At 34.7% G+C, this 24,215-nt stretch overlaps 2 protein-coding genes and 1 long non-coding RNA gene across 3 annotated transcripts; 2 read left to right on the forward strand and 1 right to left on the reverse strand.

The window, feature by feature from the left end:
* The first annotated feature begins 10,936 nt into the window (after positions 1 to 10,936).
* On the forward strand, positions 10,937 to 13,269 carry LOC136824299 (uncharacterized). The gene is made up of 2 exons (XM_067080464.1): positions 10,937 to 12,761; positions 12,965 to 13,269. Exons 1-2 carry the CDS (start codon positions 10,937 to 10,939, stop codon positions 13,267 to 13,269), a joined length of 2,130 nt encoding a protein of 709 aa, XP_066936565.1.
* A 718-nt stretch (positions 13,270 to 13,987) lies between these two features.
* Positions 13,988 to 14,367, forward strand: LOC136824259 (uncharacterized). The gene is made up of 2 exons (XR_010849109.1): positions 13,988 to 14,070; positions 14,282 to 14,367. It is a non-coding gene; the product is annotated as an uncharacterized lncRNA (long non-coding RNA).
* A 1,631-nt stretch (positions 14,368 to 15,998) lies between these two features.
* On the reverse strand, positions 15,999 to 23,470 carry LOC136824286 (uncharacterized). Its single transcript, XM_067080451.1, has 10 exons — positions 23,332 to 23,470; positions 22,321 to 22,500; positions 21,714 to 21,844; positions 21,309 to 21,440; positions 20,701 to 20,899; positions 18,234 to 18,545; positions 17,743 to 18,001; positions 17,092 to 17,337; positions 16,522 to 16,713; positions 15,999 to 16,268 (listed from the first exon to the last, which is right to left on the reverse strand). The coding sequence occupies exons 1-10, from the start codon at positions 23,458 to 23,460 to the stop codon at positions 16,075 to 16,077; spliced, it is 1,974 nt and encodes a 657-aa protein (XP_066936552.1). The 5' UTR covers positions 23,461 to 23,470; the 3' UTR covers positions 15,999 to 16,074.
* Between the last annotated feature and the right edge of the window lie 745 nt (positions 23,471 to 24,215).

The following is a 24,215-nucleotide window of genomic DNA, read 5'->3' on the forward strand; positions in this document are numbered from 1 at the left end:
AAACGGGCTAAAAATGGCTACTAGCATATAAAATGTCATCAATGGCGAAAAGGTCTATAGACGGTGGTGGCAGCCATATTGAAGGCGAAGCAAAATACCAACTTTGAAAGCAAAGTAGCCAATCCAAAGTGACTTGCCTAATTCTATTCATACTTCTCATTGGCTGCAATCTTAGCAATATGTTGCTATTTCCAGATGGTGTAAATTGAACAAGCTTAAAAGAAAATTGCAATCGAACCGAAAGCGATATAGAATAATTGCGATTTGATTGTCGAACGCAATTGAATCTCAATTGAGTGGACAAATCCTGGGTAATATTTGATCGCGATTCAATTGCGTTTGAGCGTTCAATTGATTCTGCGTTGGATTGTTCGACTCACACCATCCATCCCCGGGGGGGGGGGCACTGGGTTTGCGGACTGACGGTATGTGCGGGCCAAAAATTGGCTTTTAAAATTGCACCCTTACAGTGCAGCAAAAATCAGTGAAAATCATACCCTTAGAGTGCATTTTCCCCCAAATTTTCGATCCCTTTCGTGCAAAAAATGGTCAAAATTCTAGCATTTTTGGTCAAAATATCTAGATTTTTCAAGAATTTTCTGAAATTTCTACCCTTACAGTGCATCTCTAGTTTTTCCGACCCTTACAGTGCATTTTAAACATATTGGAAAAGGTACCCTTAGGACCCGCACATACCCGTCGGTCCTTTTGCCCAGCTGCCCCCCCGGGCATCCATCATACACCATACATTATCAGAAAGGATTATTGTAAACAGATATTACTATCACATCATTTAAACAAGACTTTTATCATTTCAAGTTTGTTTGTTTTTTCGCTAAATAAGACAAAAGAGATTTTAGCTCTAAATATTTAGGGGAACATACTTTGGTCAGAACTAATATGACAAGTCAAAAACAGGATTACAGGCATTATTCGTACGTATCTTCTATTATTTGCTCACTCAGCCTTTTGAAACAAAAGAAACAACGATTTTCTCTCTTTTGCACGCGGCACTCTCTCTTTCTTTTGCTTTCATTTGCTGTATCAATATAAGATTTTTATTGGTGACATAAGCATGGGTGTACACCCGAGAAATAAGAAGTTTTTATTACCGTATAATGCCATAATGTCTCAAGGCGATAATATTTCATTCACCAAAAAATTTGCCAAAATAAAAAATTTAAAAATGTCCTTGCTTGCCAAATAAGCTATTACCACAGTAGTGGTGAACAAAGTAAAGAATGAATCTGATTGGTCGATGGAATATGTCCTTCAGTCTAAAGAATCATCCAGGCTAGTTCAATTTATTCCAATGAAGTAGTTGATAGGACTTGCAAAAGTTGTGTTTTCTGTGTTTTGTGTGTTTGATCCAATAGCTGCAGAAAAATGATTTTTTTTTTTATGATCGGACTTGCAAAAGTTGTGTTTTCTGTGTTTTCTGTGTTTTGTGTGTTCCATCCAATGTGCAGCTATTGGATCGGACACACAAAACACAGAAAACACAACATTTGCAAGTCCAATCATAAAAAAAGTCATTTTCTGCAGCTAACACACAAAACACAGGAAACACAACATTTGCAAGTCCGATCATAAAAAAAGTCATTTTCTGCAGCTATAGGATTGAACATACAAAACACAGAAAAACACAACATTTGCAAGTCCAATCACAAAACAATGATTTTTTGTCAGCCAATCGATAGACCTTTTCGCCTTTCCATCCGCCATCTTGAATTGTATGCAAAAATAAAGGAACGAAAAAGCCGTGGTTGGATTTAGTTTGAATATATGCAAAACATATGCAAGTTTACACAAAGATTAAAAAGACAACAAAGCTTCTTATAAATAAATATTATAACCATTAGAACAATAAAAGATGGAATTTCTCAATCCAAAAAGAAATATTCACAGAACAACAAAAGCCTTTTAGAAATTTGTTCTTAAAGACATAGCATATTCGGTTTTCATGCCATTAAGAAATTCCACGAAGATGGAGTGCACACATCAAACTTTCAAAACACGCAAACTGAAAAGCAGTAATTATGACGTCACACATTCTCAATGTTTTGATTTGATCATTTGGCGGCTCTATTCCCAGGAGAATAATTTACCGTCAGCCGAATAAGAATTATTTTTTACCTTCGCTGATGATTTTTCAGTTTGAATTTATGTCTAATGTTATTGATTTTTGAAGTGCTTGTTCTAAGAGATGAGCGAATATAATTATTTTTAGTTTTCAAGAGAAGCAAATTTAATCTTTCTTCTACAAGATTACACTTTAATATAATGCCAATTATGCATGTAAGTTTTATATTTACTTTCTTTTTGCATATGTTTTGCATACTTTCTAAGGGAATTTCACCACGGGAATTCGGCCACCATAATTCTTGCATACAATTCAATATGGCGGATGGAAAGGCGAAAAGGTCTATTGAACACACGAAACACAGAAAACACAACATTTGCAAGTCCGATCAAAAAAATGAATTTTTTGCAGCTATTGGATCGAACACACAAAACACAACTTTTAGAAGTCCTATCGGTGTTTGTGCTCATACTTTATTGGAATAAATTGAACTAGCCTGGATGATTCTTTACTGAAGGACATATTCCATCGACCAATCAGATTCATTCTTTACTTTTTGTTCACCTTAACCCTATTACCAAAATGTAACTCCCTTTAGGTAAAATAATCGTAAATTGTACAAGATAGATTCTACAATAACCCATTAAGAATCTCAAGTGCGTTTAAATAAATCTCAATACCCATTGTTTCTGAATCTTCTAATGGATTAATATGGTTATCTAAATGATTGAAAAACTCTTGTGGAAAGTCAATGTCATCAACTTCAACGTGTGGAAGGTTGTTATTCTCAAATGGGACAGGAGCTTCAGGATCGTAACCATACCATTCTAGGTCATCTATCACGCCATCATGATTTTGCTGCAAAACATCTTGAACTGTATTAAGATTTCTGTTCCTGATATCCACCATTCCGTTTTGCCACATTCTAGTTGGGGTCCAGTTATGCTCAGTGCGCATAGGGTGGTTATTCCATGCTGATTTAAATGAAGACAAAGAATGATTTATTCTTGGTAAGAACACAAAATGCAACGCAAAAATGTGTCTATCATTATTTCTATCGAGAATTCCATTTGTTTCCATAGTATGGAACAGGTAATAATATGTACAACATACTGATCTGTAGACATCACGCCACAAACGCTCAATACGTTGATTCTGCTGTGATGTACCACGTAAAGCACTTCCCCTATTCAATCCTCTCAAATCCTCCATCGCTCTCCACACAAGAACATTTTCACCACCAAAATCAGTTCTAACTCTTGATGGAATTCCGAAAGTGGCGATAGCTTGCTCAAATAATGAAAGTACGGTTTCTGAGTAATTGTTGGTGGAGCAGTGTAACATTGTTATAAGTCGAGAAAAACCATCAATAGCTCCGTGTATAACGAACTTCCAAGTTATGAGGCTATGGTGACCATCCATGTGCCAGAGGCTATTAGGACCTCTGACACTGTACACTCGCCTAGAAACAACTAATGCCCATCTAATTCGAGCATTTTCAGGATCTACAGCCTTGATACTATCTTTGATACGTTTTTGTTGGACATGAATGCCCCGAGACTTTAAATGACCGTACACCAAAGAAAAACCAACAAAATTGCCGTGTTCCCTCAGAAATGATGAGACCAAATTATTGAGGTCTGCATCTGAAATGTCAGCAAATCTTGATAGATGGTTCAATTCAAAATCATTGACACGTCTTAGTATTGTCCATCTGGAAACACGAAACATATTTGCAATTGTGTTCCAGGAATGGCCAATTTCTCTCAAACTTATGAGTGTTTCTCGGGAAATGTCAAGTCTTGGTCGTCCAGGCTGACTTTGCCGGATCACAGGGGGCTGTTCAAATGAAATTACTGCTGGAGAACTTGGATAACAAACTTCGGTATTGAACATGAAGGATATTTCTCTGAAGATAGCATTAAAATTCTCTAGAATTCCAGAAATAAGCTGTACACTTTCTTGATTTCCTTGAAATCCTGGTAACATTTGTCCCAAGATGGGGCACACAAACTCTATTCTTGAAAGTACAATTTCAGCAGCATTTCTGGAATATATATTAGCAGCTGCATCTAAGAGCTCATCCAAGTATTGAAAGAATTCTTCCCAAGTATGATCTACATTCTGGACTCTATCACGCTCCATATTGCAAAAAGAAAGCTATCATTTATTCATAATGAATTTTTCACTGTAAAGAAAATACAATTTTTTAAAGAATTTATTTGTATATTAAAATCTCAAAACTAAAATTAATCATAGGTTGAGAAAAAATTCACCAATGCTTTACCAAAAACGTGTGCGCCGTTTTTATGTGCCCCGCCTTTTGTTAAAAATCTGAAATTCATTAATTATTTATATTGACGTCATAAAACAAGAAAAAAATTTCTCTTCCAGAGCGCACAAAAAACGCCATTGAAGTTGAAATACCTCAACTTCCACAAGCGCATATCATATTTTTCTATAGTTCGTATTTATTTAACCAATCAGATTAAACAAATAAACTGATTCAACACTTTTATCGTTTTATCTTCAGCTCTCAAAAATGAGCTGGGAGAGTTTATGAACAAGCGTTTTAAAAGACGAAGCGCACATAAAGAGAGTGCAAATTTAAAGGAAACCCGCTATAGTCAGACAAATTTGGGATAAAATAGTAGGCCCGATTTGTGTTAAAATCGTGCAAATTTGGAACAAATCACCAAATTTGGACCAGATGCTCATTATACCCTATAGATTAATATTAGAAGGGTAAACCAAGATAATTAAGAGGGTTACCCTCTTAATTAGGGCCAATTAGGCTAATTTGGCCTCATTAAGCCTAAAACAACGATTTTCCTGGGTGCTGTACCCCAAAAAGCATCAATTTTCCAATCATTTGGTTTCAAATCATTCTTAAAGGGATAATCAGATGGTTTTTGATATTCGGCCTAGAGATACCTTCCGTGATCCTGAGAAAAACCTCCAAATTTTTTGACCCAATCATTTTCCAAAGCTAATTGATATTTAATTCTAAAGTTTTTAACTTTTGCTTGAAAACAATAGAAATACAACGTAAAGACTGTGTAAAGACTCAATTTTAGAAAATTCAAAATTAAATATCTCAGCGCTGCTGGTAAATAATAAGGTTGTAAAGTAGCTTCTTTCCTTTTGCTTCGAAGCTTCGAAAAGTGCGTGTTCGAGATTTCTAGATTTTCCGTGGATAGACTCACAATGATATAATGTTAATCGATTTCCTAGTTAAAATTGCGAGGCTAAGTGACCAAGGCACGCGCGATTTCAAAGGGAAGGGCGGAAAAGTGCCAAACGCCCTCGTGCGTTGTCGGCACAATTATTTGTCGGGCGTTTTCGAAAATAGACTTTTTAGCGCCTGACAAACGAGAGTAGTGCGCCCGACTTTCGGGCGCGCCGGCAGAGTTGTCCTGTCAGTTGGTAGGTCTGCACTGAAACAAACATCAAACAATAAAACATTTACCCCCTAAACGTCAATATGACGTTCGTCATGGCAAGATGTATTGACGTCATCCCTTTTAAGGCTTACCGTCAGTCAACCAGGGTTACCAGTGTTCACAGTGCTTTTTTCGTCTGAGATGGAAAACATGAGAAATTGTTTATACTTTTGATTGACCCTCTAAGTTAAGTTGGCAGAAAGCACTCAATTTTCTAAAAGTTTTTGTTTCGCAGAGTTTGAATTATAAATTTCAGGAGCTTCACAATTCCTCCGAGGGAAGCGAGGTTGGAAAGGAGTGCCACAGGCGAAATTTTTTTCACTGTTTGTGAAGTATTTTTAATATTTCGCGATGTTGTTAAGAAGAAAATAAGAAAGTATCTTCTTTGCTACCTAGAAAAGCGAGGAATTGAAGACTTTTGTGTATAGATTGTAGATTAAACTAAATAAAGCAGTTGATAAACTAGGGAATAAAGTAAAGCAAGTTTATTACTCAATTGATAAACGAGTGAATAAAGTAGCGAGTTTATAAATCATTAGATAAACGAATGAATGAACAGATGAATGAAGTAGCTGACTGTCTTGTTGTCGGACTAGTGCCCATTGAATTTACCTAAATCCCAAAATAACTTAAACTTGAACTAACTTTACTTTAATCTAAACTGTATAGGCACAGACTCCTGGCTTTTAACCTCCAGAAGTAATTCCACCATCTTTGTTTTGAATACACATACTGTGAGTTTTTTGCAGACCAGAAAGGATTTCGGAATGGAATGCAATGCTGACCAGACTTGTAAAAATGATTATTTTCAGGACCAGAAATGAGAAAATGATGTTTTCCAAGACCAGATATGTAGGGTGAATTTACCGAACAAAATTTAAATTTATCGCACAAAAATTTTGAATTTATCGAGCGAAAGTTGAGTTTAACGAATGAAATTTGAATTTACCGAACGAAATTTGAATTTACCGAACGAAGATTTAAATTTTACCGAATGTTTGTTTTGTTTATCGAAAGAAATTTGTATTTATCGAACGAAAATAAAGCTAGCGAATTTTGCTACCAAAAACCCACCATATATATTGGACTAGAATCTCGATTTTTTGCGAATTGTTTTTGTTTTTGCGTCGTAATCGGCTTTCCGGCCAATTTACTACTCCGTGATTTTCCGGTAGCATTCATAGCCTAGCAAATAGCTTTTCCTTTTAAACATGAGCGGCGTTCATAGCCTAGCAAATAGCTTTTCCTTTTACATGATGAGCGGCGGACGTTTTTCTTTATTTTTCTCTTCGGAGTTTTTTTGTCGCAGATTGATTTGTGGATCAAGTTTTCAAAAGCAGGTAATTCTTAGACATTGCACGTTTTTGATTAAAGAGGCCATTTTGATTTTCAAGCAAGTCCAGCAGTCGAATTGCATTAATTTTTTTCAAAAATATAAGATATAAAACACAGTGAATTTGCTGACAGTCAAATTAAACAATCTGTCTCCTGTCTTAGACATTCAGATTGACTTATTTTTCGGCCAAACAGTTTGATCAGCACGTTCAAACTGCCACAGTTCTGAGAGGAAACTCAGGGCTGGGATAAACACTGTCAAACCCAGTTTGAGTAGCACCCTCAAGCTGATTGAAAGTGAATTAAAGTAAAAGAATTATTGAAACTGAATTACACTGCTTATTTAAAAAAGTCTGATTATAAAAGAAAAGCCAAATATTAGGGAAATTATATACGTTCTGTGAAACTTTTGTTTTGAAGCATAATTTCAGTGTCACTAATAAATTACAGCTTCTGCAACAAAGAAATTTGAAACATTTTTTCTCAGTCATGGAAGAGGAAGACTACTTAATTGATTTAGACACTGCATTGAGTGTTGCGCATTTTCGAAATTCAAGCAGAACAACTGCTGGACGTACCTTTTCTTGCGCTGTTGATTGTTTTCTTGAAATATGTTACCGCTTGCTTCTTCCAGAAATTAAAGATAAGATGTTGTTTGAAGAATCAAGTGAATTTTTTACTTTGCTTCAAATAAGTGGGTCAATGGAAATTCCATTTGAAAATAATGATAACATTAAAAGTAATGCTTTTCGACTGCTGGATGAAATTAGAGATCCGTTATGGTCAAGGATCATGGAAAATTGTGATACATTTAAGAAAAGAAATTGTGACGCAGAGTTCCAAGAGATTTTTGGAAGTAATATTTTCAAGAAATTATCAGAAGGAGAGAGACACGTTTTTGAAGCAAGCTTTGTAATTCAAGGTATTTGTAATAGTTGCGGTAGTGAAAAAGAACGTAGAGAAACTGGTAACATTGTTAGTATCCTTTCAGAAATTATGTATCCAGAGATTATGATTGATGCAAGTTCATGGCCGAACTGTTTATTGAATTCTCTTATTAATCCAAGCTCAGTAATAAAATTGCAATACTTGCTCTGTGAATATACCGGCTCAGGTTCAAGCTGTTGATCTTCCAAGTTTTCTCTTGATAGAATTTTCTACTCCATTATGCATAAACAATTGCAGATTTTTTGAGCAGATTTTAGTGAAAGAAACTAACTATAAATTACATGCCATTGTAAGGAATTGTGGTGCCCATTTTGCTTGTGGTATATTTATTGAAAATAAATGGGTTTACATTGATGATTTGAATCCTGACAAAATATTTTATCAAAACATTAATGAAATGTTTTCAAAAAATAATGGAGGATGGTTCTTTGCGTTTTATAGAAAAGCTTCCGAAATTATTGATTTTGTTATAGACACCTCGACTATTCAAGAAAATAATCTAAATGACGAAAAAACTCATAAAGTTATTCCAAAAAATGAGCCCAAAAAAGAATATCCTAATCGGAAGAGAAACATAATTAACTATGAAGGTCTTTGTAGCAAAAGTAATAAGAAAATTAAACTTGACAATTTATTTCAAAGTATTGACAAAAAGGTAAAAAATTTGAAACGAAAAGCCAATTATGAGCCTGCTAAGCGAAAAGCATATTATGACCCTGAAAAGCGAAAATCCTATTATGACCCTGAAAAGCAAAAATCATATTATGACCCTGAAAAAACAAAAAGCGTCTTATGATCCTGAAAAACGAAAAGCGTCTTATGACCCTGAAAAACAGAAAGCGTCTTATGACCCTGAAAAGCAAAAAGCATCTTATAACCCTGATAAGCGAAAAGCTGATTATGAGAAAGAAAAGAAAAAGCCAATTTACAATTCACAAAAGCGAAAAGAAAAATATGATCCAAAACAACGAAGAGAAAGGTACAATTTGCTAAAACAAAATAAAAATTCGAAAACCCAACAAAAAGAAACAGAGCTCAATGGAAATATAAAAGATTTTCAGAAATCCATGAAGTTCTCAATAACTCAATGTCAAACATGTTTTGAATCCTGGCCGATAAAAGTTACGCCAAAAGTAAACTCAGTCGATGATTACATTTGTACACGTTGCAAAAGAGACAAAGGAACTCCAAAGAAATTCAGTGCCGAAAATAATATGAAACCAAGTCCCGTGCCAGAAGCACTAAAAGGTCTCACACAAGTTGAAGAAATGCTAATAGCTAGAGCCTTTCCTGTAATGCAAGTGTACACCCGGCCAAGAGGAGGTCAAAGAGCTTACAAAGGTCACGTTTTGAATTTGCCTCACAATGTACAAAAAATTGCAGATGTCCTACCAAGAGAACCAAGTGACATACCTGTAATGATTTTTAAAATAAATGGGAAAAATAATACCTCAAAAGAACTTGTCGTTAGACGTGAAAAGATTTTACAGGCATTATTATGGCTGACAGGAAAAATGAACAAGGTGAACCTAATAATTTTCTATATAGTGAAATCAATATAGATATGGAAAGGCTACAAAAGCTGCCTGAAAATGGATTCATTGACTTACCAGACTTGCACGTACAATTAATGAGAAAAATGATATTGAGAGGGGTGAAGAAAATGACAACGAAAATGAAGATGTCAGTGAAAATGAAGATGTCAGTGAAAATGAAGAATTACCAGATTTAGGTCCAGTTAATGATGATAACAATGAACGTGTTTTTGATGAAAACACTGAAATGAAAAGTTTCTTACCATCTAAACTAAAGAAAGCAAAGGAAGCTGACTTAACAAAAAGTGAAATTTTGAATACAAAAACTGAAGTTGATATAGGAAGTACTCCACTTAGTGAATTCAATACACCCTACTTAGCAAGTCTTGCATTTCCAACATTGTTTCCAGACACAAAAGGTGACCCAACTAATCCTGCCATCATAAGGGAAATAGCAAAAAGTGAAACAGAGAGTTTTGCTGAAAAATTGAAACATTTAATCAAATTTGCCGAAATTGATGACAAAGGAAAATGGTTTTATAGATTTGCATCTCATCCAAGATTTTCCTTTTGGGGCTTCAATATGCTGTATAGAAAAAGATTGATTAGTCAAGGAAATTTTTTTATCAAGCAAAACCCAGGTGAAGCTAATTTGAGCATTGAAGATTTACAAGATCTTGTTAGGGATAATGATCACTACGTAGTTATGAAAAAATTACAAAGATACTCAAAGAATGTAACAGGTACGAATGCCTATTGGTGCGATGTCAAGGAGAAATTAAAAGCCACAATAACACAAATGGGCACGCCAACGAGGACATTGAGTATGGCTGATTTTCACTGGCCAGACATTCATGATTTATTTTCTTCAAATGACGAATCTGAATCTGCTGATTTTAGACAAAACATTGTTGATAATCCTCATATAGTAGATTGGCTCTTCACTGAACGAGTAAAAAGTTTTGTAAAACATTGGTTATATGAATCTTTAAATGCAGAATGGCATTGGTATAGGTTTGAATTTGCTGTTATGCGTGGTTCTATACATTGTCACGGTTTAGCAAAATTGAAAGATGATCCGGGAATATGTGAGTTGACTGAGAAGGCTCTGCAAGGTTTTTTGGCTCAACAAACTTTATCAAATCAAACAGAGATTGACCTTGAAAATAATACTCTTTTAAATCTTGCTGTAATCGAGGGAAACAATGCTGAAAGTCAAATCTGTGATTATGTAGATTCTTTAATGACAGCTATGAATCCAATTGAAGGACCTGTTGATGAATGGGAAAAGCCAAATGTTCATCCATGCAAAAAAGACTTGAGGATATACCTGAAGAGGATTTAGAACAAGATTACATAGATCTAGCAAATAGCGTGCAACGGCATACAAAATGTAGTTCAGCCTATTGTCTAAGAACTAAGAATGACAAACAGGAATGTCGTTTTAAATTTCCTTTTGAATGCTGCGAGAAAACACATTTAACCTTTGAAAAAGTAAAATTGAAGAGAGGCGGTGAAAAGTATGTTCCAAACATTGTTCTGAAAAGAAATGATCCTAGAATGAATAGACATCAACAGCTTCAATTACAATCATGGAGGCTAATTGCGATATACAAATTATCCTTGACCACAATGCTTGCTTGAATTATATTGCCAAGTATGCATCAAAAGCAGAAAAGATATCTGATGTCGCAAAAGAAGCGTTTACATCTGTCATTGGTAATCTTTCAGGAAAGGAAACTTCTGGTAATATTTTTCGAAAACTGATTATCAAATCTGTCGGTGAAAGAGACTTTAGTGCTCAAGAAGTAATGCATCAAATTATGTCTTTGAAACTACATTGCTCTTCATTTGATGTTGTAAGTTGCTCTCTTGAGGGATCAAGACAAATGAAAATTGACAATGATGGCGTTGAAACCAAAACCTCTTTCTTAGATGATTATGCTTCCAGATATGTTTATGAAGACAATGAGATTAGGCAAAGTAACCTCATAGATTTTGTTTCGAACTGGAAAATAAGTGCTAAAGACAAAAAGATTCAAAAGAGGAAAAAGGCAGTTGTTGTTCGTACTTTTCCAAATTATAGTCCAAACCCAAAGAGTGACAGTTATCCTTTATTTTGTAAATTCCAATTGATCAAGTACAAACCATGGAATGATTCTGTAGACAGTCTCTGGGAAGGTTTACAAGCAACAAATGAGACATATTGCCAGAAATGGAAAGAATTCATTAACAGCTCTTTAGGAAGAGAATTAGTTCCGAATTGGAAAAGGCATTACATCAATGCAAACAATTTTGAATATCAGGTTGAAGATGAAGAAAATGAAGAGGAAGAAAGTGAAAATATTTTTTTACGTGAAGATTGGATGGATATAGCAGACCTGAATTCCATGCCCAATAATGTTTCTACAGAAAATCAACAATATTGGACTGATTCTTATGATTCTTATACTCAAGATCAAATTAATGCAATGCCCTTTTGGATTGAAGAGAAAAAAAAGACTTTTGAAAACGATAATCCCACAGATTATAGTCAATATCAAGTTGAGAACTTAAATGCAGAGCAGCTCCAAGCTTACAATATTGTACATGATCATGCTCAAAATATAAATGCTGACCCTTTACAAATGATAATCACTGGGATTGCAGGAAGTGGAAAGTCATATTTAATAAATTGCATTAAAAAACTCCTTGGCAAAAAGTGTTTATTGACATCTTATTTTGGTATTGCTGCCTTTAATATTAATGGAAGAACATTGCACAGCACTCTCAAATTGCCAATTCGAAGCAAGTTAAAGCATGAACTCAAAGGAAAGTCACTTGACAATTTACAAACTGGCCTTAAAGACATAGAGTATATTATTATTGATGAATTCTCTGTAGTAGGCCAAAGATTGCTAGGCTGGATAGATAGTCGCTGTCGTCAAGCAACAGGAAAATTAGAAACTTTGTTTGGTGGAATATCTATTATATTAGTAGGAGATGTTGCACAGTTACCACCAGTCATGGATGATGTATTGTACCATTCTTTTCCAAAAAATGAAATTGCAGTTGCAGGTTATCTGGCCTATTGTTGTTTCAGAACTGTCGTAAAACTTAAAGCAAATATGAGATCTGCTGGTGAGGATGAGTCACAAAAGAAATTTAGAAAAGCTTTGGAAAATTTGAGAAATGGAAAATCAACAATGGAAGACTGGAATTTTTTCTTGACCAGACAACCTGAAAAAAACCCTGTTGACTATAATAAATGCATCAGGCTATCCTTTGCAAATGAAGTTGTCAGAGAACATAATGGGAAAATGTTGGATTCTTTACAATCACCCATTGCAGTCATTAAAGCAAAAAATACTCCACCAAGTGCGTCAAAATCATCCTCAGAAGAATTTGGTTTAGCAAATGAAGTTTTCCTTGCCAAAGGTGCCAAAGTAATGCTTACAAGAAACTTGTGGTCAGATGTGGGACTTTGTAACGGAAGTTTAGGCATTGTCAAAGACATAATATTCCAAAGAAACCACTTGCCACCTGCGCTTCCTATAGCTGTTATAGTAAAATTTGATAGATATACAGGGCCAAGTTTTTTGATGACGAAGATAATTGTGTTCCAATTGTGCCTATTATAGAAACTTCATCTGAAGATAACGTACAGAAAGAAAGAATGCAAATACCTTTGAAACTTGCATGGTCGATAACTATTCATAAATCTCAAGGTCTTACATTGGATAAAGTTGTAGTGGATTTGGGAAAGAAAGAAAGCATGGATGGTTTAACTTATGTTGCATTATCACGTGTGAAAAAGCTAAATGACATGGTAATTGAATCATTTCCATTCGAAAGAATCAATAAATTGAGTGACGGTAAAAGATTCAAATTTAGAGTACGCGAAGAAAGCAGACTAGAAGAATTAGCAGCACGAAACAAGCCTTAGAAGTAATTAGATGGAATAATTTAGTATATGTCATGTCAAAATCATTGCACGGGGGGGGGGGCTCAGGGCAGGGAAGGGTATTTTGCAAAAAGCAATATTTTCTTTTCTCCTTTATTTTCTCTTCCTTTGAAATACATTCTTATCCAACGAGTGAAATTATTTAGTACTTTTTATCATGAAAAAATTGATGAATTTAAGATGAGAAAGATTTCAAAACTGGTCCAACTACAGGATGTCCTATGAAAATTCCCCAGAACAATAGATGAAAACATTCTTTTGTTTTTTAAGAGGAATTTTTCATGGGATACTCTGTATACTTTAAATATCTTGATCATGAGTAGAAAAGCTTGCCTAGACTTTTCAAATCCTTACATTATTTTTTTTATTTTTATCCTAACTTATAGAATATTATATTGTTTTGTAATACATGAATTTTTTTATATCTTTATAATAAATTTGAAGGATATTATATTTTTATACAGAATTATTGAAATTACGTATTATTTATGATTTTGTACAAATTTTATTTGATTGATTGAATTTACATTTATTACTTCCAAGTTCCAAGTTGATTACAATAATGTGAATGTGATTGATGTTTAATCTTTACCACAGAACAATAATGAACAATGATAAAAATGATAATAGTAGAACAATGAATGAATATGGACAAAAGTGATTATTTTTGTGGTTGAATTGGCAACGAAATTCCCTGTAACGAAAATTATTCGACAATCGTCATTCAGCATACTCTACTCCCAACAACAATGCTTAAAAATCCTGTATTATGGAACTTTGACAGTAAGTACAAATAATTTTTTCATTATGTACTTTTATAGGACTTGGTTTTATTAATCTTTTATGTTTAACCTGTGTTCTTGTTGATACTTACCAGGCACTATTTGGGAAATTAATATCAAAAATTGAAAGAAACTTGAGAACTATTTTGAGGAAATTTTAGTACACTCACCATATTATCATCTAATTTCATGTTTCTTATTTTCCATTTAAGCTTATCTTATGAAAGAGGATTCATTTACTTTGACAACGCAATATTGCCTCGTTACTGCTACGATTACCACGTTACGTCATCATTTTCCATCCTTCTACACGATATTGCTGTTACAACTGCAAGATAACTGGCATATCAATTTTGTCCATGAGATCCCTTGTCATGCCGTTGGAAAAAGTCCTGGATACGCTATTTCCTGTTAACCTGGTTTCTGCTCATCAATATTGCCTCGTTACTGCTACTATTACCACGTTACGTCATATCATTTTCCATCCTTTACACGGCGCTGTTACAGCTTCTAGATTACTGGTAAATCCTTTTAATGTAAACAATTATGGATCACGATATCCTTTGTTAAACCGTTGGAAAAACTCTTAAGTACGTTGTTACCTGTCAATTTTTGGTTCCTGCTCGTTATGTTTCTGGCTCATGGCATTTCTTACTTATGCTGTTTGGTTCTACTATGAGTCATTTATATTACAAATCGATTGGAATATAGTTGCATGTCTTTTGAGTGTTTTAGTATCTGTAATTGACTCTACCTGGACACTTTTGCTAATGAATATTTGAAGATTCGTATTTTATTATTTGTAAAAGAATTTCACGTTTTTAGAAAAAAATATATTTCATTTATGTTAGCTTTATTATCGTTGATATCTCAAAGAAAATGCTTTTGAGAAGAATCATTCGAATTATTCCTATAATAATTTCCAAATTTTCGCTATAAAGCATTAAAAGGCTTTAATAAGCATTAAAAATTAGTCTTTATAAATGCTTATAAATAGGCATATGTAGCGGGTGGCAGTTAGTGAAAGCTATGGCTAGTTTCTTCCTAGTCGTGCTTATCTCTAATTTATTCTATTGAAAGTTTAGCATCACAACCATAAAATCAAGAAGCTTAAAGTAGGACTTCAAAGGTCAAAGCTCAAAGTCATCAAGGATAAGTTAAAAACACTTCAAAATAATCGTTATTGTATTATATACAGTAGATCAAGTTTGAGTATAGGTCGATGTCACCCAGGAAAAAGTCGAAAGAGGCCGTACCAAATAATTTTATTCCCCGATTATTAAGATGTTTTGAAACATAAACTGAATGGAAATAAAGAATTAAATGGAAAACCCTCAACATTTCTTTCGACACATACAACGTCAAAACAAATCTGCACATGCTACAAATATATAAATAAATTCAAACGTACAAAACAGATACAAAACACACTAGCCTGAGAAGACCTCCATAATCCGAAGGACAAACTGAACTGCAGTTTAGTGTGGTAATAAAGTAAAAATAAAAAAAATATTTATTGAACTAAAAGAGTACACGCGAATACATGTATTGGGCTGTCCCAAAAGAAAAAGAAACTCGTACCCCCTATGTTGAGGAGGTCTCTTTTGGAAAAAGTGATTCCCCTAGATTTTTCTTCCAATCTTATAGGATCCCTTGGATTTTTGTTTCTATTTTTCATACCACCCTGGATTTTCGACCTAGTTTCATTGCCCAACATGGATTATTAACCGCATTTTACTGGCCACGTCACACCTCCTCAAAATACGGTTTATTTCTGGAATGACCCAGGAATGTATTTGATATTCTGTTCTTTTAAACGTTCTAGTGTTTGCGTGGGCATGAGCATTTTTTTGTAGAGCCTCTTAGCCTTTTAGGTTATAATGGTAAAAAAATCTACAGTTATCAAAATAAACTTTTAGAAATGAAATATGTAAATTATATAAAAATATCCCAAAAGCGTATAAAATGTCATTGAAAAATTCCCTAATAAAAAATGACATTCTTTCTATAGAATTTCAAACCCCTTCTTCCTGAACCGTTGAAGAAACTTCTTCTCTTTGGTTATCATAACATTGTGTGCATCTCTGAGCATTTTTACAGCATCTGGTGTCCCTTCTGTCAACGCATCCAGTGGCTGGAGAAGTTTGCGCGTGATCGGATCGTCCTCTTCGTCAGAGAGAGGGGAATGTTCTCGACGTACTGAAAGAGAAAAAAGAGAGAAAATAGTTATTAGTTATCGGTACATCTCTTTTAGGGATTCGGATATTTACAAAATATTTGATATTTTGAAATGTATTTATGTATGACATTCAAGCCGTCTCTAATTATATGACACCTTACACTCATACTGGCAAGCTTTCAATCAGGTGCATTTGATATCAATTGTACCCTTCCTTGATGTTTCAAAGAGGTTTTGATCAGAGAAGACTATCAAATTTTTGATTAAAATTACCGAATTTTTGCCCCGGTTTCAATACGGGTTCCTCATGTTGTCCCCCTTCTTCTTGTTGCTGTTCTTTTGACATCAAAGGAGGAGGGTGTTGTTTCTGCTCTCCTCTCTCCTCCTCATTGTCTTCCTCATCTTCCTTCTCCTCCTCCTCCTCTGAGTCTTTTTCGTTGCCACCCTCCATCTCAGGATCTGGCTCTGAATAAAGCATTGTATGAAAGGAAGTAAGAAAGAATAAAGACCCATACAAAAGGAAGAAGGAAGTCCTTGTTATTCTCCTCTTTGATTTGTCTTCACCAACGCCCACCTAGAGGTTTGATTATCTGAGCTTCCTTCCTATCTTAGAGGAAATCACTTCACATGACCAGATAATAGATTTTTATTGTTAACATGCTAGTCTAAAAAAGCAGGAGGCTGAGAAATCCCCTATCCTAAGAGAAATCACATTTAAAACTTTCTCTCGTTTCTACCAAATTAAAAAATGATTGCTGATTTTATCTATCGAATATCAAAGGTGAAGATTTCAAAGATAAAAAAGAGCAGCCGCGGAGACTATGGCTTGAAACGGACACTTACGATAATTATTTTTTTCTTTCATTTCTCTCATTGAATCCAAACGAGACTTTGCGAACACCTCTCCTTCATCTGATCCCAGGGTTTTCAAATCATAATTCATTCCCACAGTGGAACGGAAGAATCGTAACTCTTCTTGAAAGTTCTTGTAACGTCCTGCGAACTCGTTCCGATGCAGTTTGGTGACGAAAGATAATCGAGCTCCGGTGAAAGTGAAACTTGGCGGACGTGCAGAGTGAGGAATGTTTCCTGTGTAACAAATCACAATTAAATTGATCAAATAAAAAATAAGATTTCACAAATCACGTTTTTGGATAGATCTCAAAAAAGTCAAGTTTTCAAAGAACCTCAGAACATTGATTTATTAGACTTTTTCGTTAGAAGAGAAAACATGCGTTTCATTAAGAGCATCATAACACACAATGTTGAATTCCCTTTTAAGTTTTTTTCCCAACTGAACGTCAACAACATATTTTCATAATGTTGAATACTCTGAGGTACTTTATAAACGGGGGGAGGTGGTTAGCATAAAATTTAGGTAAAAAGAAGGTGGGATCGTAAGTCGTACAAACGAATAACGTTAAGCAGATTTGTTATTATTCTTAGATTCGGTGCAGATTATAAAATCCTTCGTTCGTAAGAAAGTAAACATACCATCGAAAATGACCAGCCTTCCGTATTTCGGTTTGACTTGAGCCACTATATCCGTATTATCAGAGTTCTTCTCGAAGAATGTCGTTTCGCCGTAATAATCTCTCTTCCAGTTGGGGTTCAAGTAAACAAGGCACGTGTATTCTTCCTCGCCATGGTAACCAACGTCCGTGTGGATTCGTGTAAAGTCTGCATTTCGAATGAGGTTGATGGAGACGTCGTATGGGAAGAGTTCTTTGTTGCCAGTGACGTGATGGGCTGCCTGCAACGAATAGAATTAGAGAAATTTACAAACCTTTTCCCAACCTTCTTTGTTTTAAAAGTTCAGATTAAGTGGTTCTTTTTTTTCCCATTTAGTGATCGGATTACTAGGGAATCTGACCCTGATTTTACGGTTTGAAGCAAAGTCCTCGGCAATATTACTCACCACGACGACCTTATCCAAAAACATGACAGCTAAAGAACTCGAGCAGTGTGTATTCGTATAAACATACCTTTTGGATGATTTTCCAGTAAGGGCTTTTGATGTATGGATCAAGATGGAAGCCAGCCACCCATTGTACATTATCAGAGTCACTGTCCACAGAATCGTCATAAAAATACGTCCCATACTCCAACACGAAACTCCTCAAGCCATCCAAAATCTCTTGAGGAAACAGATCATCAAAAATGAAGATTTTTCTCCCATCAGTTTCTGTTGTATATTCCATAGTTTTGTGAGCATCGATATCGAGTTGTTCGATACTTCGGCCTTCGGGGAATTGGTATTCCGGCATATTCCAGTTGGAGTGTGCATCTGCACGTTTCTAAAAATCAATTCCAAGATAAGATTCTACAAATCATTTCCAAGTCGAGTTTCCAAAAACAAACATCAAACCAAGAAATTCAAGATGACAAAATATCATAACACACAAATAATCTATATATTAATAGCCGTAGTCTGTATGTCAGTTTGTTTTTTAGAAGATATTCAAAATGAACCAACAATGGTGACATTTTATTTTTGTGACTATATATATTTCGATCTTACGATCATCCTCAGGTCTAAAATCAATAAAAACAAGAATTAAAAATCCGTTCAAAAAAAAAAATTTTTTTATCAACATACAAGTTTGTTTTTTGTTGGATTGTTTTTTGAGATTTCGCTAAATGCACAGAGCGCGACGAGCAATTTTTTTCCCCGATAATTTTTCCTATCCGTCATTCCGTGATTCAGGGGGTATTGGGAGGTAGGGTCAGGGTTGCTAGTAGCGGCTTGTCACTGTGCCGGGTGCATACTCGGCGCCTTGGGCCCCGCAGGGTTGCTAGTAACGGTCAGGTTTAAAAAAGGGGTACTTTTACCCATATTATAATAACATTACCCCCGTCTTTTGCCAGTTCGGTATAATATGTTATGAATTGAGGGGTTTTGCTGTGCGGCGATGGCTCAACAGATAGAACGCTGGCTTCCGAATCTGAAGGTCTTTCTTTGGTGGTGGTTCGAATCCCACTCGGTGCGAAAATTAGACTGGTCGAAATTGATGGACAAATGATTGACAGGTATGAAAACTCAGTCAGAAATGAGAAAGTAAGTCTCAGAAAGTAGAATAAACAGGTAAGGTGAAAGATAGGAAAGGGAAAATGGGCCGTCGCGCTCTGTGCATTTAGCGAAATGTGTTTTTTGTGTGTCACTTTCGTTTTCGCAAGCAATGTTTTGTTCTTTTAAAAGATGACTTTTGCTTCTTGCTCCACAAATGTGTTAAATCAGATTCGCGCCGTTTTATAAAGACTTTGTTTTGATTGATAGATTAGACTTTTTCTTTTTTTTTCTTTCTTTTCTTTTGTTTTATGTTTTCGAATGTAATTAACGACCTTATTTGATTTGAGACATTCGAATTCTTTTCAAAACAAAAGAAAATCTTTTAAACAGAATCTGTTAAAGAAAAGAACAAATATAAAATAAAACATAAGAATCACAAGACAAGTTTGTTAGAACAACAGCAACATTAAAAATACATTCAAAAGGCGGTAAAAACTAGAGTTCTTTTTTCGTAAAAAGGGACCTTTAAACACCAATGTCGATACATTATTTTGCTGTAAATCTAAGTCATTGCAGTCATTGTTGAATTTGAAAAGTTATCGAAGTTATGACGAAGTTATTTTATAAAAAGCAACATAAAATTGCGCTATCACGCTTTTTTGTCTGCGTGTCCTAGCTGCCTTCCGGGGGGACTATGGTTGCGAGCTGACTTTCGGCCCTGTCCCTCGGACCCTTAGCAGAATAAAGAGGATAAGAAACAAGGGAAATTGTGTGAATTTTAATTCACTTTTTGGAACTAATTTGACCAAATTTTTATCTTTCTGGGGGCAAAAACTTGAAATTTTCCTATTTTTCCGATTCTTAGTGGGACTCTGAAGTTTGATTTTCCGATTTTTCAAACTGCCATGTTTCAAAAAAGTCACCCTTAAGGCCGGCACATACCCATACCCTTCTCTTGCCTAAGTACCCCCCCCCCGGCCTGCCTTTTTTCGACGAATCGCGTGTCATGTCTATTATTTCACTCCGCTTATCTTGACATCAAAGTTTTCCTAAACATGAAGAACTACGGCAAATATAACGCGAGCGAAGCGAGAAAAAAAATCTAATTGCAGAGCCGTCTCGGACGTCGCTGGTCGCCGGTATGGTGTAATATGGAAATGACGCCCTTTTTCTGCTTTCTGATCATTTTTGCCACAAAAATCTTTTTCAAAATATGTTTAAAAGATACGTCACCCGGGAGGGATAGAGTCAAACTTTGAAGAGAATTCTTCTCTTTAATTTTGATCTCATCGTGTTTTAAAAGCCACCTTCCCAACATCCAAAGGACTTTAAATGCGTTCAGTAAACAGCTAAACCGGCGTGCGACGCCGGGTACCGGCTAGTATTATTTAAAAAGAAAACAATCACTTCAAAAAGTTTAGATAATTAAGATTTGATTTTACCTCTCTGAAATCATTGTATTTAACAAAAGCTTGCTCCATTTTTGATTTATCTTTGGAGTAGACAACATGGAACAATACTTGTCCTTGGAGGAACTGCACAGCAGGTGGTCTATTCAAACGATATATGTCACTTTGCCAAACCACCAGCCTGGCCGACTTGTGAGTGGCTCCACCGATAATCTCCTTGTTATCATCGTATCTGCACGTGAAAAAGTGCAAAAATTTGACTTAAAGGAAATACTTAAAAAGCAACTTTCTCTTTGAAGCAAAGATACTAGATAACAGAATTCAACGCGCTTATCTTTGATACTATTTTAGTGCTGCAACCACTATTGTTAAATTGTTCGACATTCGGCAAACAGTTTATATACAAAATTTCATTCTTTAAAAGCTTACAATTGGGACGGAAATTTTAACTGAAATCCCATTACTAGTTAACTAACAGTAATATACAGATCTGATGGAAAATAAAGAAGAAGTCTCGAAGAAACTGGTCTTGTAAGTTAAGGTTAGCTGACGTCCTTCCTGGAAAAAATCAAACTGATAATGAAAACAAAGTAAGGAAGGGAAGATTTTTTTCTAGAAGCAAACACAATACCCGTACTCACAAATAGAACTCTCCATAATAATTTTTCCTCCAATGTTCATTCATAAAGATGGTAGCGGAGTACTCTTCACCATCCTCGCTATCTCGAACCACTTTCGTGTTATCACCTCGACGTAAAATCTTCGCAAAAACTCTGTATAAAAAAGATGAATTATCAAACTTTCGTTTCAGCTTAACACATTTTGACGGAAAATGTTCCCAGATAATTTCCCCAAAATATTTAAAGAAGGTCCGAATTTAAGATCTATATATCTCCCAAATTATTCAAATGAACAAGCATTAAAATGAAAATTGATGTCAATAAAAGTGGTCTTAAATTCGGGGTTGACAATATCCCTTGCAAGGATACTTAAAATTTTTGCAGACAAGGTGAGAAATGATTGGTCAGCCAGGAAGTATCGCTTACTTGTACGGATAATAAGGTCCATCCTGTTTAGAGACATCTTTTACAGCTTCTACGATTTTCTTGTTGAGTTCAGTATTGCTAAACATGAGTGGATCTTGGTTGTTTATCCATGCTGTGTTATCAAAGCTTCTCTGTAAAACAGAAAGATTTCGGAAAAATAACTGGAAAATCTATTCTTCAATATTCTAGAAAGTTAGCAAACTTAGACTGGAAGTATCTGTTGACAAAACAACACAACTAACACGACTTAAAGCCAGATTGACAGTATAAAAGCGAAGTATGTGTGGCTATGAAAACATGCCGAGCTTACAAAACATTGTACTTTTTTTAAACGAATTATCATCAAAATAGCACGCGTGGTTTTCATCAAACACTTTCGTTTTACACCAAATTGTACACTTCAGGACCAAAAAATAATGCCCAAAATGAGCAATTTGGGGAAAATTTTTGAAAAATCGGTCGATGACTTGAGATGATATGCTAGGGGAAAGCGAAAAAATAGAGGTTGGAGTGTTTTTTCAGGCGGAGCATGTCTATCTGACTGACTGTTTGGAAAGTTGATTTTGCACCAAATCAAATGATGAAAGAGAAACACAAAATGGCAGACCTGTTGATTATCATCTTCAGCATCATAATTATTGAACAACCAATCATTGACGTCAAAAGATAACAACTCTTTCAATAACACTTGCTCTTTGGATGTGATGTAATCGTCATAAATACCATAAGGTTTACCACTGTCAGGGGTTTTTCTCAAAGCAAATCGGAATGATGAAATATTGATTCCCTAAAAATAGAAAAAATAAAAAGAAACAAGTTTGCAGATTTTGGGAGTTTGTTGAGATGAAATGAAATGCGAAATCTGGAGCTGATTATTATATCAATTCAGCAAAACAAGAGTTAAGTCTGTCTCAATATAATCCTCAGCGGAGACAAAAAAGGTTGTAACTTTTGATAGAATTCGACTTAAATAGTGGTATTGTCCTTGTTGAAAAGATAAGCTCAAGTGGAATATTATCAAAAAGAAAGAAGAAAAAGAAAATATATCAGAAATTTAAGAAGAAAAAGATCAACTTTGAAAAAAACTGTGCTATAATTATCATTTTCACAATGACTCTTTGATCTTTGAACATCATTGATGGGAAAAACGTTTTAAAAAGATTGCTTCAATCATAAAGACACAGCCTAAAGTTTATCACTGATTGACTTTCGAAACCATCAAAAAGCAACAAAAAAGAACCCTTTTTCAAGTCAACCAGGGAAAAGATTTCGGCTATAATTTTTTTTAAATCTTTTTTTGCATTTACAGTATGACATTCTAAGATTGAGGAGTTTCTAATGTAGATTTTCTTCTCATTCATTTTTCATTTTCATTTTTCATGTTTTTGAATTATTTCTTTTTTGATAATAAATATTCCACTCAGGATTATCTTTTTAACAAGCACAAATCCGCTATCTATTTCGAATTCTATTAAAAAGTATAGCTTTCTTGTCCTTGCTGCAGATTATATTGAGACAGACTTTAGTGAATCGAAAATTCATCAAATAAAATTCTAAAGGGAGGCTTTCTTGAAAATGACAAAAGTTCTTTGAAGTCCAATTATTGACAAATTCATACCTTGCTTTCACCTACAACCTGTCCAACTTTAAAGGTCCCTTCATTCTCAATCACGTTGTCTTCATGTGAGTGACAGAGGGAATTTGAAAGCAAGAAAAGCATCCAAAACAATAATCTATTTGTTTTCATTTCGTGTTTATATCTACAAAAAATGATCAAAATTAAATTAATTTAGTTTTGCTCAAGATTATACACACGTTCAACTTTTTATGCAATGCTGGCAGAACCAATTAACAGTAGTTGCAAATACAAAACAATAGAAAATACGAAGGAAACGAATGTCCAGTCGTTCATGTTCATGTTGCTATCAATGACAGTTGCAGTTAACGGTAAAATATTTTGATCTTTGATGTCCCTTTGTTCCCTTGTCTATAAAAAGCTTTAATACTTTGATATGCACATTGACAGCAAATTTGATATCGAAACTAAGATTTTCTAGACGATCTCAATGAAAAGAAATGTATGCTGGAGTACTGTAATTTGTTTTTGAGTGTTCTATTAAACAATTATTCTACATGGCATCAGAGCCATTACTTTTACTATGGAAAAACCGTCTTCATCTACTTTTGTGCTTTTAACCTAATAACATCTGTGAAAAAGTTTTAACTATTTATTTTATTTCATCTTTTATGTATAATGTTATTGTCAATGAAACTGCCCTTTCTTTTATAACATTTCCCATTAAAGTTGGATCAGATTCAGATTGAGCCAGCTCCAGCTGGTATGACAGAATTCTTTGAACTTTTGAATCAGTGCAATTCAGACAGAATTCCAAGATTTTTACCACTTTGATTTTCTCATAGCAAGCTGATGACTCATGTAAAAACAAAGCTCCGGTAAGTTATGGCATGTCTTAAAATTACCATAATTTTTAGATTTTTGGA

Source organism: Clytia hemisphaerica, unplaced genomic scaffold, assembly GCF_902728285.1.
Source record: "Clytia hemisphaerica strain Z4C2 unplaced genomic scaffold, Clytia hemisphaerica genome assembly, whole genome shotgun sequence".
Classification (NCBI taxonomy): Eukaryota; Metazoa; Cnidaria; class Hydrozoa; order Leptothecata; family Clytiidae; genus Clytia; species Clytia hemisphaerica.